General features: G+C 41.0%; 1 protein-coding gene across 4 annotated transcripts in view; it reads left to right on the top strand.

Annotated features, from left to right (window-relative positions):
- Nucleotides 1–2,313: 2,313 nt before the first annotated feature.
- Nucleotides 2,314–17,314, top strand: part of OSBPL9 (oxysterol binding protein like 9) — a 167,054-nt gene continuing 152,053 nt past the window's right edge. For 2 of the 4 annotated variants that reach the window (XM_037999829.2, XM_037999834.2), the window contains exon 1: nucleotides 2,314–2,478. In XM_037999829.2, coding sequence (XP_037855757.2) covers nucleotides 2,314–2,478 — 165 coding nt within the window. The remainder of the gene's footprint in view (nucleotides 2,479–17,314) is intronic. The other 2 variants (XM_037999839.2, XM_037999836.2) reach the window with 1 other exon arrangement.

The following is a 17,314-nucleotide window of genomic DNA, read 5'->3' as shown; positions in this document are numbered from 1 at the left end:
CCCGTCTCTACTAAAAATACAAAAGTTAGCTAGACATGGTGGCGAGCGCCTGTAATCCTAGCTACTCGGGAGGCTGAGGCAAGAGAATCACTTGAACCGGGAGGTGGAGATTGCAGTGGGCCGAGATCGCGCCACTCCTCTCCAGCCTGGGGGATAAGAAACTCTGTCTTAAAAAACAAACAAACAAACAAACAAAAACCATACACACACACACAAAAGAAAAGAAAAGAAACAAACTCATTCTTTTCTATACCATCTAACTACTGACCCACTGGCATCTGAACCCATACTCTCTGCTCTTCCTTCTTGTTACTCTGGATGAAGTATCTCTGCTACTATCAAAAGTCAACCTTTGCACTTGGGCTTGGGGTCTCAGTCTTTTCCTTTCTTTCTTTTTTGTATTTTATTCCAGTGTTTTGCCAACATAAAAAGTAGTCTCAATCTTATGAAGGGCTTCACTGCTGCTATTCTCTCTTTTCTCTAGGATGTCCCCAGTTTTTCCCTCTCTTGAAAATCAGGAAAATAATATTCTCTAGTGTCTTCAATCTAAATAATAATTTTAAAAAAGGACAAAGAAAGCCCTTCCCTTGACCACACCTCCGTTTCCAGTTAGTGCCTCATCTTTTAGTTTCCTTTTTAGCTCTTTCTCTTGATATTTGCAGGGCTGGCTTTTTCTTATCCTCTATATCTAAATTTAAAGCCACTTCCTAAGAGCCCTGCCCTGACCACCCAGTATAAATCAGCTACCCATTGACTTCCTATTAAAATAATTTATTAAATTATTTGCAGTGTTAATCAGTATTGGATATTTTTCTTTTTTTTTTTTTTGAGATGGAGTCTCACTCTGTCGCCCAGGCTGGAGTGCAGTGGCCGGATCTCAGCTCACTGCAAGCTCCGCCTCCCGGGTTCAGGCCATTCTCCAGCCTCAGCCTCCCGAGTAGCTGGGACTACAGGCACCTGCTGCCTCGCCCGGCTAGTCTTTTGTATTTTTTTAGTAGAGACGGGGTTTCACCGTGTTAGCCAGGATGGTCTTGATCTCCTGACCTCGTGATTCGCCCGTCTCGGCCTCCCAAAGTGCTGGGATTACAGGCTTGAGCCACCGCGCCCGGCCAGTATTGGATATTTTTCTTGTTTACTTGTTTAGTGTTTGCTTTCATCACAGAATTTAAGCTCTGAGACAGCTTATTCACTGCTGTATTCCCAGGACCTCCAACAGTGCCTCGATATAGTAGGTGGTCAATAAATCCTTTTTTGTGTGTGTGTGTGTGTGTGAGATAGCATCTGGTTCTGTCACCCAGGCTGCAGTGCAGTGGTGCAATCTCGGCTCACTGCAACCTCTGCCTCCCAGGTTCAAGAGATTCTTGTGCCTCAGCTAGGACTACAGGGTGCACCACCACACCCTGATAATTTTTGTATATTTAGAAGAGACGGGGTTTCAACGCGTTGGCCAGGCTGGTCTCGAACGCCTGACCTCAAGTGATCTACCTGCCTCGGCCACCCAAAGTGCTGGGATTACAGGGGCGAGCCACCGTGCCCGGCCAATAAATATTTAAATTGCCCTCGTTGGGTGTTAGTGATCTATCCCTATTTCTTTGACCTTGTCTCCTACCACTTTCTCCCTGGTTCACTGCTCCACGCACACTGACCTCCTTGCTGATCCCTCAAGATGCCACGCTCACTCCTAAAATCTGGTCTTTGCATTTGCTATTCCTTCGTCTTGGAAGGCTCTTCCACCAGGCTCCCTCCTTCACTTTCTTCAGCTCTTTGCTTAAAAGTTACCTTTTCATTCAGGCCTTCCCTGTTTGGGAATTTAAAATAGCAGCCCCAACGCTCTCTCCTCCCTTGCTTATGTTTTTCTCCATAGCATTTATGATTTTTTAATGTATGATATAATTTACTATTTATTTTACCATTCCCCTCACCTGTCATGAAGGCTCTGTTGTATCCCCAATGCCTAGAAGAATGCCTAGCACGAAAAAGCGAATATTTATTAAATGAATGGATTTGGGGAATGAATGCATAAATGAATATCAGATATGAAATCTTTTGGAAGTGGAAGGTATCATGGCCAGTAAAATTATTTATTAGTATGTTCATAATCTTTTTTCTTTACTCTAATCCCATGATAGATTGTAAATAATCTTAATAGCAGTATTCGCGTTTGCATTCTCGCATCCCTGGCATGGAGTCCTACACACAATAGGCGCCCAAAGAAAGCATGTTTGACTTGATCGCTGGGAGCATCCGCCGGCGCCGCCCAGGACCCGCCCCGAACCCGCCCCGCCCCCTGTAGCCCCGCCCCCCGCATGCTGAATGCCATATAGGCGAGTGACGTCAGGCCGTTTGTTGTCATTGGCGGCTCCCAAGATGGCGTCCATCATGGAAGGGCCGCTGAGCAAATGGACTAACGTGATGAAGGGCTGGCAGTACCGTTGGTTCGTGCTGGACTACAATGCAGGACTGCTTTCCTACTACACGGTGAGTCCTTGGAGGGCACAGCTCCAGGCGCCTCGGGGCCGCGTTTCCTGGGTGGAGGTGGGGAACCGGGGTTTTAGGTGGCTGAGTTGAGATTGCTAGTCTGGGGGTGCCGCCGTACGAGAGGGTTCCCTTGTTGGGGAGGGTTTTACGTCTCGGATAGCCAATGAGGGTGAGGGAGAGAGGGGCGCAGCCAATAAATAGAAACTAGCTGTCTGATTTATGGGTTGGGGGTGAGCCAAGTTTCTTTCTTAGGGTCCGCTGTTAAGCGATAGTGGGGTCCGGCATGGTTGTGAGTGGGTAAGGGTGGTCGTAGTCATGGCTTAAAAGGTCCAGTCGTGCGGTTCATGCCGTCTTCATATGTTGTCGTGGACTTTACACTGTCCCACCAGGCCCGGTAGCCGGCCGCACCCCTTAGCTTCCCTCCAGGGATTGAAGCGCTCTGCGTCCTCTTAAGAGTGACCAGAGGAGCCGGGACAGGTCCAAAGGTGACCAGCCCTCGGGCAACACCAGGGGGTCCGAAATCCCTCCAGTCGGTTCAGGTTGTGTGTCTCATTCAAGGGACGCACCCCTCTATTTAGCGGGAGGCGAGCTCAAACGACGCCTTAACTTTTGAGAGCCAAGGATTTCCTACACGCGAGTCTCTTGTCGGCGAAGAGAGACAAGGGATAGTGCAGTGTCCTTTTATAGTTATATTCTGGGTTCAGGGCTACACTGTTAACATGAGTTGGTGGCTATGGACAAGTAGATGAATTGCTATGAATCTTATGTGGTTTTTTGTTTTGCTGTGTGTGTGTGTGTGTGGTTTTTTGTTTTTGAGACGGAATCTCGCCCTGTCGCCCAGGCTGGCGTGCAGTGGCATAAACTCAGCTCGCTGCAACCTCTGCCTCCCGGGTTCAAGCGATTCTCCTGCCTCTGCCTCCCGAGTAGCTGGGATCACAGGCATGCGCCACCACACCTGGCTAATTCTTGTATTTTTAGTAGAGACGGGGTTTCACCATGTTGGCCACGCTGGTCTTGAATTCCTGACCTCAGGTGTTCCGCCCGCCTCGGCCTCCCAAAGTGCTGGGATTACAGACGTGAGCCACCGCGTGTGGCCTTGAATCTTATGTTTTGACTATCCCCTCCACCCTCATCGCATTCGATATGGAGGGTGGGTGGTATTAGGGAGGTAACTTACTTAGAAAGATACTTTCTCCGAATGGTGTATAGTTAACGATAGCTGATATGAGGGAAGAAAATACTTAAAAGGACAAAATAGAATGCCCAGAAAGCTTTAGAAAATAATAGAAGACAGAAAGAAAAACATATGATTATGGAAGAAGGGTTAATGTTGATGAGAGAAAGGGGACACTGAATTTATTTGTTCATTTAAAAAATATCATTGAGCTGCTATGTACGTTTTCATGCCAGTAAGAATCAACAGTAATAAAGACATTTATTGTTCCTCTTCTCTGGAGCTTATATAGTAGCTTAGTGAGTCCTTTAATTCATTTCACTCCTAATGACTCTGCAAGGTGTTATTCATTATCTCCATTTAATATCCCCAGTAAAAGTTTTGAAAAATGAGGCTCCAGGCTTTTAAAGCAATTTGCCCAACATCACATAGCACTAAGTGATGGAATCAGGATACCAAATTATTGACTTTTTCTACTAAACTTCACTTTCACTACAGGAAGGAGAAAGGTGTAAGTTGTGAGTTACTAAAGGCAAGCTTGCAAAAGTGAAAGTATTACTTTCATCATCCTTCAACTGTCAGCTTTCTTTCTTTACATAGTTTTTAAAGGGAAAAAAAGACTAAACCGTAATGAGTCTTAAACACATTGTTCAAGATTGTCTTTAGGTAGGCATGAAAGAGAGGCAACTGAATATTATATCCTGAAAACTCTGGAATTAATGAAAGCCATGGCTTAAAGGAAAAGTAATAATGGGGTTTCAGTAGATGTGATAATCAGAAAATCCCATAAACTCTATTCACGATAGAGTGATTTCAGTGAGTGGCACTATGCAGTTAAGTTACTTTACAAATCCCAAATTTGTGTGGATCTGAATCTAGGACCATACTGGAGAGGCCCCCAAGCTGAGGTTCTTGGGAATGCCTAGCCCAGAAAGAATCTTCCTTTTTCCTCTTTTTCTTCCTTTCATGTATCCTTTTTCTGCTTTGTTGCCCTTTTAGTTTTTGAATACTTGGACAAATATCTCCTTTCTTACTGGCTAAATATAGGGTTTTAAAAAAATACCTTTTTCCCCCCTCAATACTTACCCTTCTTTTTGAGACTAGATTCCCTAAAACATTATCCTTGCCAGAGAAAGGAAGTATCGTATTTCTCACTAATGACTGTTTAGAATATTTTTTTTTCTTTTCTAGTTCTTTGATATTAAAGTATTTGCTTACAGAGAAACAACAGAGAATTGTACCATCTTGTGAAAATAAAATGATAGCCAATCTCAAATTAGAGGAGGTCTAGTAAAGATGGGAAAAGGATAGATATTTATTTAAAACGGAAGGTAGGAGACACATTGGATTTTGGCAGTGAATTCTACACATATGACATTATTTCAGTCTGTTTGGATTCTGAAGGATTTGAAGGTACATGTTATTGATTTGCATGTGGCTAATAACTTGGAGCTACATCTTCCAGGAAGAATATCTGAATTAATTGTATAGCCTTCCAAGCAAGGCAGTAAATAGCATACCTTTATTTCTTGTTTCCAAAATCACTTGACTTGCAGTCTGTCTCTGTGGTTGTTAATATATTCTAGGGTGGTCCTGAAAACCCTGAACTAAACTAGAGTGACCTTGTTTTAGAGTTGGCCTTACTGAGAATTGTTATTGAGATAATCTCGGGATTGGGTTAGGATCATTGCGATTGCTGTGAACTGAATAGATTTACACAAACCTCACTTCAGCCTGTGTCCTCACCAGACTTGGTATCAGCGGATGGAATGGTCTTTATTCTTTTCTTTTGTTTCATAATTTCTTTTGTTTTAATAATCTGTGAGTCCTTAGTTTTTGAAAAAAGAGCTTGTTATATTTTTATTCTGCCCAATACGGGAACAGGGAAACTGATTATTTCCTTTAGGAAAGTAGATTTGGGCACTCTTTTCAGCTCTAGCTCTCTCTCTCTTATTTATTAGAAATCTAATATACTATAATTCATTCAGCAAGCATTTATTTAGGGCTGACTGTAACAGGCATTGTACTATATGTGATAGGAGTGCAAGCATGAAGGGGAAGTAATTCTCCCATGTAGGAACTCAGTCTAGCAGAGCAAATACCTAAACATCATTTCAAAGCAATATGCCAAATTCTGCAATAGAAAAAAGAACCGAGTACTGTGGGAACATTGCCTGGAAAAGGCTAGAGAGACATTTGGGCTAAGACTGAAAGGATAAAGGTAGAAGAGAGGTAGGACATTTCAGGTAATGGGAAAGGATATGCACAGATTGGGAAGCTTGAGAACAAAAGGTGCATTAGGAGAATACTGAGAATTTCTAAGCAGCTCTAGTATTAAGGTGTGTGTGGAAGGTAACAGGAGATTATGTCCAGAAGGTATTTGGAACCATGAGGGCAGGCCTGGAGATGAAGATCTGTTGGAATATAGCACATAATTTGTTAGTTGAATTTTTATTAGATGAAATGGCCAGGGAGAGCTAAGGATATAAATTTGGGAACACTATGTGAGCAACCAATTGTTTATGTGGCTCATAATCACAAAAGAAGATGTGGAAGGAAGGAAAATTGGGGGAGGTATAGATCTATGAGGAGTTGAAAGTTTAGAAAGTTAGAGGAATTTGTGCCTTTTGTTAATTTTTGAAAGGTTACTGAGTACCTACTGTGTGCCGGGCACTTTGTTAAGAAGTGGGGTTAAAGTGGCAAATAAGATGGGAATTGTTCATGCTCTCATGGTACCTATAAAATGTTGGGGGACATACCATATAAGAGCTGTGATAGAGGAAGCACAGGGGGATACATAGGTGGGCTGGCTACTTGACTCAGTCTTGGAGGGTTAGGAAAGGTTTCCTTGGAGAAGCAGGTTTGTTATGACTTGAATGATGAGTAGAGATTAGCCATGTGAGCAAAAAGGGAAAAGTGCTTGAGACAAAGGGAATAAAAGTTTTTTGGAGGAGACAAGAGTAAGCAACTTGTCATTTCTGGAGGTTGGACTGTGAGGTAGGTAGTAGTGAGAGATGAACTGGAGAGCTAAGCAGGAGGACAGATAATGAAAGGCTTTCTTGGCAAACCATGTTAAGGAATTTAAACTTTATCCCCAGGGCAGTGGAGAGTTATTTCAGTGTCGTAAGCACTTTTTATTATTATTGAAAAAACTTTTATAGAAATTAAAAAAAATTTAAATCTATTTTATTTATTCATTTATTTTGAAACCAAGTTATAAGACGGGCTAATTTTGTATTTTTGGTAGAGACGGGGTTTCACCATGTTGCTGAACTTCTGGGCTCAAGCAATCCACTTGCCTCGGCCTCCCAGAATGTTGGAATTACAGGCATGAGCCCCTGTGCCCAGCCTATTATAGAAAATTTTTAACATTCATAAAAGTAAAGAGCACAGTAAAATGAATTCATTTCATCCAGCTTATGCAAATACCAACAAATGGCCAATCTTGTTTTATTAGTACTCCCATTAACTCCTTCCTCGTCTATTGAATTATTTTTAGAGCAGATCCCAGATACTGTATTATTTCTTTTCTTTCTTTTTTTTTTTTTTTTTTTTTTTTTTTAAGACGGAGTCTCACTCTGCGCCCAGGCTGGAGTGCAGTGGCACCATCTCGACTCACTGCAAGCTCCGCCTCCCGGGCTCACGCCATTCTTGTGTCTCAGCCTCCTGAGTAGCTGGGACTACAGGCGCCCGCCACTACGCCCGGCTAGTTTTTTTGTATTTTTAGTAGAGATGGGGTTTCACCGTAGAGATGGGGTTTCACCATGTTAGCCAGGATGGTCTCGATCTCCTGACCTCATGATCCACCTGCCTCGGCCTCCCAAAGTGCTGGCATTACAGGCGTGAGCCACCGCGCCCGGCGACACTGTATTATTTCTTTGTGAATATTTCAGTATGTGACCAGGCATGGTGGTTCACGCCTGTAATCCCAGCACTTTGGGAGGCCGAGGCAGGGAGATCACCTGAGGTCAGCAATTCAAGACTAGCCTGGCCAGCACTATCTCTGCTAAAGATACAAAAATTTGCTGGGGGCAGTGGCTGGCGCCAGTAATCCCAGCTACTTGGGAGGCCGAGAATTCAGCCTCTCCGTTCAAGGAGAATCACTTGAACCAGGAGGTGGAGTTTGCAGTGAGCCAAGATGGTGCCACTGCACTCCAGCCTGGGCGAGAGAGCGAGATTCTGTCTCAAAAAAAAGAAAGTTAAGGTACCTCTATTTTAAAGAATGTTATCAAAATACTTTTATTACAGCTAAATAGTAGTATTTATTAATATCAAATATCCATTCTGTTAAATTTCCTAGAATATTGCAAACATTCCTTCCTTACCAGTTGGGTTGAGTCGGAATTCCAAACAAGATCTGCATATAAAATTATAGAGTCTCTTTTAATCTCTAGTTCTCCCTCTTTTTTTCTTGGCAATTTATTTGTGTAAGACACCAGGTCATTTACTCTGTAGAATTTTCCACATTTTGGATTTTGTTGGAAGAATCATTTTGGTATGTTTAAACATGTTCCTTTGTCCTCTGTATTTCCTATATGAATTCATAATTTGAGCTGAAAGCTTAATCAAATTTATTTTGTTTCTTTTGGGCAAGAATACTATATAGGTGGAACCTATCAAATCAAGAGGCATTTGATGTTAGCTTGTCTCTCTATAGTGTTAAAATTGATCAGTAGGTTCAGGTGAAGTGTGTGTGTGTGTGTGTGCGCGCGTGTGTTTTAAATATGGTTGCAGAGAAGTAATCAGGAGGTCACTTTTGATGGGATTTAGTGACTGGATGTGAGTGAAAGGGGAAGAGTCTGAAGACATGTAGGTTTTCAGCTTGAGCTGGATGAATGATAAAAAGGAGGATAGGAAGAACAGGTTGGGGGAGAGAAGTGGTTGCTTTGGGGCATGTTGAAATTGACATTAAGATGTGTTATAGCCTGGAGCTTAGGACAAAAATCTGGGCTGCATAGCCTCTTATCAGTCAGTAAAACATAAAATAAATCTGGGCTGCAGAAAAATATTAGTTTTTCTTTTATGGAAAGTTGAGAGAGTCAGTAGAATAGAGATCTTTGGATAGGACTCTGGAAAATACAACTGGATTTAGTTATCTATTGCGTTATGACAGATTACTCCAAAACGTAGCAACTTAAAACAACTGTTTGTGCCGGGCGCGGTGGCTCAGGCCTGTAATCCCAGCACTTTGGGAGGCCGAGACGGGCGGATCATGAGGTCAGGAGATCGAGACCATCCTGACTAACACGGTGAAACCCCGTCTCTACTAAACATACAAAAAACTAGCCGGGCGAAGTGGCGGGTGCCTGTAGTCCCAGCTACTCAGGAGGCTGAGGCAGGAGAATGGCGTGAACCTGAGAGGAGGAGCTTGCAGTGAGCTGAGATCCGGCCACTGCACTCCAGCCTGGGTGACACAGCAAGACTCCGTCTCAAAAAAAAACAAAAAAAACAAAAAAACAACTGTTTGTTACCTCATAGTTTCCATGGGTCAGAACTTTGTGTTCTGGCTCAGGGTCTCTTATGAAGTTATAATCAATATATTAGCCAGTGCTGCAGTCATCTGAAAGGCTTGACTGGAGCAGGAGGATCAGCTTCCACGATGACTCACATGGCTGTGATCAGAAAGCCGCAGTTCCTTGCTGGCTGTTGGAAGGTGGCCTCAGTTCCTCACCAGGTAGCCTCTCCATAGAGCTGCTTAAGTGTCATCATGACAGAGCAGCTGGCTCTGATCCAAGTGAGAGCAAAGAGGAAGCCTCAATGCCTTTTATGACCTAGTCAGAGACTACCACTTCTGCCTTATTCTGTTCATTAGAAACAAGCCATTAAGTTCCACTCATGCTCCTGGGGATGAGAATTTCAGGCATGAGGAGGGGAATTAGGCTTTACCTTTTGAAAAGAATTTATGGACAGATTTTAAACCACCACAATCACAATTTAAGGGATTGGCAGAGGAAAAAAGCCTGCACAGGGAGTGAAAAGGGATGCCAGAGATGTAAGAGAAAAACTAGAAGAATGTGGCAGTCATGAATGGCAAGGTGGAAGTAGTAAATTGGCTTGAATACTGCTGTAAGGATTAAGTAGATGTGGTCTAAAGCATATCCATTGGATTGATCAACATCATTGATGTTCCTAGGGAGAGCGGTTTCCATGGAGTGGTAGGTATGGAATGTAGGTTGGAGTGACTTGAAGAGTAAATAGGAGGCAGGAAGTATATGAAGTGAATGGAGATTATTCAAGATGTTTCATTGTAGAAGGGGCAAAGAGGATATGGAATGTGGAATGAAGGGGAACAGTTTCTAAAATAGGAATATGCTTAAATGCTATAGGGATGGGAAGCAAGGTCCATGTTAAAAATGAGGATACAGTCAGGACACAAGGAATATAGTAAAGATTTAGGACAATGACACTGGAAACTGGAAAAAGGAATAGATAAGTAATAGCTAAATATGATTTGTTTAGTCATTACACACAAATGTTTAACCCTCTTTCTTGATTTATATTGCTTTTGGAGAGAGGATTAGAAACTGAATTAGTAAGTTACCTGGGCTACTCAAGATATTCTTTGTAAAAGGAGTCATTAGAGAAATCATGTTCTTTGCTGTTACACACTGGAAGAGACTTGTGATGACTTTGCGTTTTAAAACCACTGCTAGTCAAAACACATTTAAGTGTTATTTGGCAGTCTTTAGCAATGTTTAGCAGATTATAAAAAAAAATCTACCCTCTAATTCTTAGATTTTAGATTTTTGAATGGCTTAAATGTATATATTTCTCTTGCAAACATGTAAAAGAAGTAGTCTCAGATTCTCCTAGAAAGGTATCAGCACCACTCCCTTCAAATATTTAAAAGCAAATTTATTCTTTTCTAAGTAAACCATTCTTGAATATATCAAATATGATTTTTACTGAGCTTATATGTGGTACTTTTTTTTTTTTTTTTTTTTTTGACGGAGTCTCTCTCCATCACCCAGGCTGGAATGCAGTGGTGCGATCTCCACTCACTGCCACCTCCACCTTGTGGGTTCAAGCAGTTCTTCTGTCTCAGCCATTTGAGTAGCTGGGGTTAAGGCGCCCACCACCACGCCCAGCTAACTTTTGTGTTTTTAGTAGAGACGAGGTTTCACCGTGTTGACCAGGCTGATCTTGAACTCCTGACCTCAGGTGATTCACCTGCCTCAGCCTCCCAAACTGCTGAGATTACAGGTGTGAGCCACCTCGCCTGGCTGTATGGTACCTTCTCATAGTCCAAATCTAATAGAGTAGCTTTAGAATTATAAAAGGAACAAAAGAAAAATTGTATCTAAATCTAAATGGGCCGAATGTGGTGGCTCATGCCTGTAATCCCCTAGCACTTTGGGAGGTCGAGGCGGGCGGATCACTTGAGGTCAGGAGTTTGAGACAAGCCTGACCAAAATGTGAAACCCCGTCTCTACTAAAAATAAAAAAATTATCCGGGCATGGTGGTGCACCTCTGTAATACCAGCTACTTGGGAGGCTGAGGCAGGAGAATTGCTTGAACCCGGAAGGCAGAACCCATGAGCCAAGATTGTGCCACTGCACTCTAGCCTGGGCGACAGAGTGAGTCTCAAAATAAATAAATAAATAAATAAATAAATAAATAAAATATAAATCAAAACGTCCTGAAAAGACATAAAGAAACTCCCTAAGATAGTGAGTAGTATCAGTGGGAAGAATTATTTGGAAATTTTTTATCTTTTACTTTCCTTGAATACTTTAGATAGTCTTGATTTTTCCCTTTTCTAAGACTTCTGAACCTTGCTCATACAATTCTTTTGGGCATTAATGATTTTACATCTGCTACAATTGACTAAACATATCTCTAGTACATTCTCTATCTGTACAGCAAGCTTGTAAACCCTTGATGGCAGTACTGAACATTATAATCTTCAAGCCCTACAATGAGGCATATTATTCTCCTAGTGAATAGAATAATGAATGGCCCTTCAAATTCGAATTATAGGGGAGTGAGATGCAGAAGGCTGTTTGGAATTCTTGTTTACACAGCCTTGTAAGTTTTACGGAATATACTAATAACAAAAATGTATGTTTCCACAGTTTATGTAAAACCTGATTGAGTTTATATTAACAACAGAGGTTTTTTGTTTAGTCATCCAGAGCCTGTGGAACTGTGTGTGATCTTTTGCTTCCTGTGTTGTAACAGATAAGCAGTCAATTCTTGCTTCTGTTGCAAGCAGTTTTCTTGGCGGTAATAATTTGTGGAAAGATGTAGAGTTGTTCTTAAATATGCCACTCCAAAAGTGGCAATTGTATGATTAGATTTTCTTTTTTTTAATGTAATTTAATTTATTTTTAACTAATCTAGACCATGACAGTTGGAAGGATTAGATTTTCAAATAGTTAGGTAATCCCGATCAAAACTATAACAGTGTACAAGCGATTTAGATTAAGGATTGAATTTCTTTTACTTTTATAGAGAAATACAGACAAAGAAATGGCCACCCCAATTCATTGTTTTCCTTCTCATTTATTTAATTGTAAAGGATTATCTTCTTTTTTTTTTTTTTTTTTTTTAATGGGGTCTTGCTCTGTCACCCAGGCTGGAGTGCAGTGGCATGATTTTGGCTCACTGCAACCTCCAGCTCCAAGACTCAAAAATCCTCCCACCTCACCTCAGCCTCCTGAGTAGCTGGGACCGTAGGCATGCACCACCACACTGGCTAACTTTTTGTATTTTTGGTAGATATAGGGTTTCACCATGTTGGCCAGGCTGGTCTCAAACTCTTGAGCTCAAGCGGTCCACCCTCCTCGGCTGCCCAAAGTGCTGTGATTATGACTGTGAGCCACTGCGTCCAGCCCAGGATTATTTTAAAAACGAAATTTTCTTGCAGAAGTTAAGTTTACATGTTACATGGGATCATATAAATGGAATTATAGTCAAGGGAAGTGTTTCCGGGTATTCATAATTATTTTTTTTCTATTTACATGACAATGTTAAAATTATTATAAAAGTTGATTGTCTATTTCTTGGAGTTTTGTTCCACTGAGGCCCCATGATAAGATTGTCTACTTATTTCTTGTATTTTATCTTAGTATTGTTATGGCACAGCTGGGTGAAAATACACTGGATAGAAATGTGATCTGTCGTTCTGGCAGCTATCTCTTGTCTCGCAATCCTCTTTTTTCCTCCATCACTCATTGGAGATGCCATGCTTACCAGAGACAGTGGTCCATTTGGTGGGAACACTCTTAACTCCTTATTCTCCCACCTATTTTAATATATCTGTTTTCCTCTTTATTCTTGCTTTTACCTTTCCCTATCATAGTAGAAGAGTTAATCCAGTGTTCTGGGTTCCATTTGCTCACAAACTTTTTGGGATCTCAGTCTATAGATTTTCTCCTCTATTTGCTTTCTCTCCTCTCTCTATTTAACTTCTTCCTCACTACAGGTTTTTGTTATTTAAGAATATTATTATTATGCAATATAACAAACAGTTGTAATCATTTTATACAGACATTTTTAGATAGCCTGTTGCTTTTTATTCTTTTTTTCCCCCCCATGACTAGATCTCACTCTGTCACCCAGGCTGGAGTACAGTGTGCTATCACAGCTCACTGTAGCCTTGACCTCCCAGGCTTAAGCAATCCTCCTGCCTCAGCTTCCTGAATAGTTGGGATTGCAGGCATGTGCCACCATACCAGGTAATTTTTGTATTTTTTTTTTTGGTAGAGTTAGGATCCCATTGTGTTGCCCAGGCTAGTCTTGAACTCCTGGACTCAAGCGATCCTCCCGCTTTGGCCTTCCAAAGTGCTGGAATTACAAGTGTGAGCCGTGACACCTGGCCGTCTTTAATTTTGGTGATGTCCAGTTTATCTGTTCTGCTGCTGCTTAGGCTTTTGGTGTCATATCTGAGAAATCATTGCTTAATCTAAAGTCACAAAGTTTCATATCTATGTTTACTTCTAAGAGTTATATATTTTAGCTATAATGGGTAGGTCTGATCCATTTTTGTTGTTGGTCGTGGGTTTTTTTGTTTATTTTGAGACAGGGTCTTTCTCTGTTGTCCGTCCTGGAGTGCAGTGGCACAATCACAGCTTATAGCAGTCTCAACCTCCGAGGCCAGGTGATCCTCCCACCTCAGCCTTCTGAGTAGCTGGGACTACAGGCTTGTGCCACCATGTGGGCTAATTTTTTTATTTGTAGAGGATGGGGTCTTGCCATGTTGCTCACACTGTTCTCCAACTCCTGGGCTGAAATGATCCTTCTGTCTCAGCCTCCCAAAGTACTGGAATTATATGTGTGAGCCACTACACCTGGCTAGTTTTTTTTTTTTTTTTTTTTTTTAAATGGAATGAGGTAAGGGTCCATCTTTATTCTTTTGCATGTGGATATCCAGTTATCTGAGCATCATCTGTTGGAAAGACTTCTTTCACCATTGAATTGTTTTGGCATTCTTGTTGACAGTTTACTGACCATAAATGTGAAGATTTGCATTTGGACTGTCAGTTCTATTCCACTGACTTATTTGTCTGTACTTACGCCAGTACTATACTGTCTCAATTACTGTAGCTTTGTAGTAAGTTCTGAAATTGGGAAATGTAAATCCTCTAACTTTCTTTGTTCTTTTTCAAGATAGTTTTGACTATTCTGGATCCTTTGAATTTACATGTGAATTTTAGGATGGACTGACTTTTTCATTAATGAATTAACATGTTCATCTCTCCTACACTGAAAAATGTTTCTCCTAATTCTGTTTTTTCCTGAAAATATCATCCTAACCTGTCTTCCTCAGTATACATTTGTCTATTGAAATCCCTGTCTCTGTTAGTCCATCTTGTATTTACCCGACAGCACTCTTTTTTACCTCCACATTTCACTGAAAATTCCAGCAGAGGTCCCCAGTGATAGCTTTGTTGCTAAACCCAACGAGTGCTTTTTTTGCTCATAATCTTAGCACTGTCTCTACAGCATTTGATGACGTTGATTACTCTTTTACAGCTTTAAAAATTGTTTTACTGTTCTTGAAGAGATGACATTGTACTCTTAATTATTTTTCCACCACTGTACTAATGAAGGCCTCCTCTTAATTTTTTTTGGAAAGGACTATTACAGTGCTACTCTAAATTTTTAAAAGAAGAGTCAAACTATAGTAGAAGGAAGAAAAGTCACACCTGAAATCCTACTTATCTGTGTTTTGGAGAATAGCTTTCCTAACAACTCTTTATGCACAAATATACATCTGTATGGTTTATATAAAATTGAGTCATTTTATACATAATATTCTATAACCTAAAAGCATTTTAAAATTTTTCTGTTTAATTTAATGTACCATTTTGTATTGTATTTCTTCAAGAGGCAAATGAACAAAAGATAACATTTTTTCGTCATCTTTATTGAGTAAGATCTCAGTCATCTGGCTTTGGGAGATTAAAATTCCTACGCTGGCCTGGTGCAGTAGCTCATGCCTATAATTTCAATACTTTAGGAGGCTGAGGTGGGAGAATTGCTTGAACCCAGGAGGCGAAGGTTGCAGTGAGCTGAGATTGCGCCACCGCACTCCGGCCTGGGCGACAGAGCGAGACTCCATCTCAAAAAAAAAGAAGAAAAGAGAAAGAAGGAGGAAAAAATATCTAGATTTTTTGTTATGACTTTACTATGACTTTGTGATCTACTTCAATTTATCTTTCTTTTTTTTTGAGATGGAGTCTTGCTCTGTTGCCCAGGCTGGAGTGCAGTGGCGCGATCTCAGCTCACCACAGCCTCTGCCTCCTGGGTTCTAGCAGTTGTCCTGCCTCAGCCAGCTGGGTAGCTGGGATTACAGGTGCGTGCCACCATGTCTGGCTAATTTTTGTATTTTTAGTATAGACAGGGTTTCCCCATGTTGGCCAGGCTGGTCTCCTGACCTCAGGTGATCCGCCCGCCTCAGCCTCCCAAAGTGCTGGGATTACAGGCGTGAGCTACCTTGTCTGACCTTAGCTTGCCACTCTCTATCCACTTTAGCTTTTCTTCTGTTCCTTTGAAGTTCTTCAAACTTGTTCTTGCCTTAGGGTCTCTGAATGTTTTCTGTCTTCTTGGACAGGTCTAGCGTGGTTGATTACTTCTTATACAGGTTTTCGTTCATATGTCATTGTTATTGCTTTAATTATTTTGTTTTTCTTGCTTATTGTCTGTTTCTGTCTTGTATGAATAAAATGTAAGTTCCATTAGAACAGAGACTATTTATCTTCATCATTTTATCTCCAGCATCTAGAGCAATGCCCAGCACTTAGTGGCTTTTCAGTAAATATAGTCATGGGTCACTTAACAATGGGGCAGGATTGTGGGGAGATACCTTCTGAGAAATTTGTTAGGTGATTTTGTCATTTTGTGGATGTCATAAAGTGTGCTTACACAAATTTAGATGATATAGTTTACTACATACCTAGTCCATGTGGTAAGCTGCAACCCTGTACAGTGTGAAACTGTATGGGCAAGCCAAAGGGAAAACTTCTACTTTGGGCTTTGGAGGTTTGCTGAAATGCAGCTGACAAAAGGCAGATGCATAGGAGAAAAGGCATACAAATTTACTAATGTGGCTGGGTGCAGTGGTTTGTGCCTCTAGTCCCAGCTACTCGGGAGGCTAAGGCAGGAGAATTGCTTGAAACTGGGAGTTGGAGGTTGCAGTGAGTCAAGACGGTGCCACTGTACTCCAGCCTGGTCGACAAAGCCATATTCTGTCTCAAAAAAAAAAAAAAAAAAAAAAAATTATTAATGTGCATGGGCGAGGGGAAGTTACGGAGTGATTATCCCGATCCCCTAATGGAGTACAGTAGTTTACATGCCCTTTTTCACAGGGGACAGAGGAGATGGGGAGTGTAGACAATTCTTTTAAAGGGTACTAAATGATTACTGGGGAGAATGAGTGGGCCAGAGAGACAGAAAAGTCCATCCAGGTGTAGTTGCTTTTCTCCATTTTCTTTTCTGTGATAGATAATGAGATTTCAGAAAGGGGATAGAAGACAATTGTGTTTTTTTTTTTTTTTTGTTAAGATGCTTTTTTTGGTCAGATAAGGAAATGCCAGAGAGTCCCTCCCAGCACTGGGTCAGGAAGAAACAAGACAAGGTTAGAGGGACCTTGATCCTAAGGTTTATTTCTAAGGCCTTTCAATTTTCAAAAGCACTCACCGTGCCTAAGTGCCTTATTTTCTGGGGAAGTCATTTTCTGCACTACAACATTACTGTACTGAATACTGTAGGCAATTGTAATATAATGATAAATATTTGTGTATCTAAATGTATCTAAGCGTAGAAAAGATACAAATAAAAATATGATATAAAAGATAAAAAATGGTACACCTGTATAAGGCACTTACCATGAAAGAAGCCTGCAAGACTGGAAATTGCTCTGATGAGTCAATGAGTGAGTGGTGAGTGAATGTGAAGGCCGGGAACATTACCATTCATTACCGTAGACTTTATAAACACTATACATTTAGGTAACACTAAACTTACAAAAAATATTTCTTTCTTCAATAAATTAACCTTAGCTTACTGTAGTGTTTTACTTGATAAACTTTTAATTTTTTTTTTTTAACTTTTTGACTCTTCTGTGTTGACACTTGGGTTTAAAACACAAGCACATTGTACAGCTGTACGAAAGTATTTTCTTTCTTTATATCCTTACTCAGTAAGCTCTTTTCTAA

This window comes from Chlorocebus sabaeus, chromosome 20 (genome assembly GCF_047675955.1).
Source record: "Chlorocebus sabaeus isolate Y175 chromosome 20, mChlSab1.0.hap1, whole genome shotgun sequence".
Taxonomy (NCBI): Eukaryota; Metazoa; Chordata; class Mammalia; order Primates; family Cercopithecidae; genus Chlorocebus; species Chlorocebus sabaeus.
Note: the sequence above shows the minus strand (reverse complement) of the source record. Positions and strands in the feature narration are given on the sequence as shown.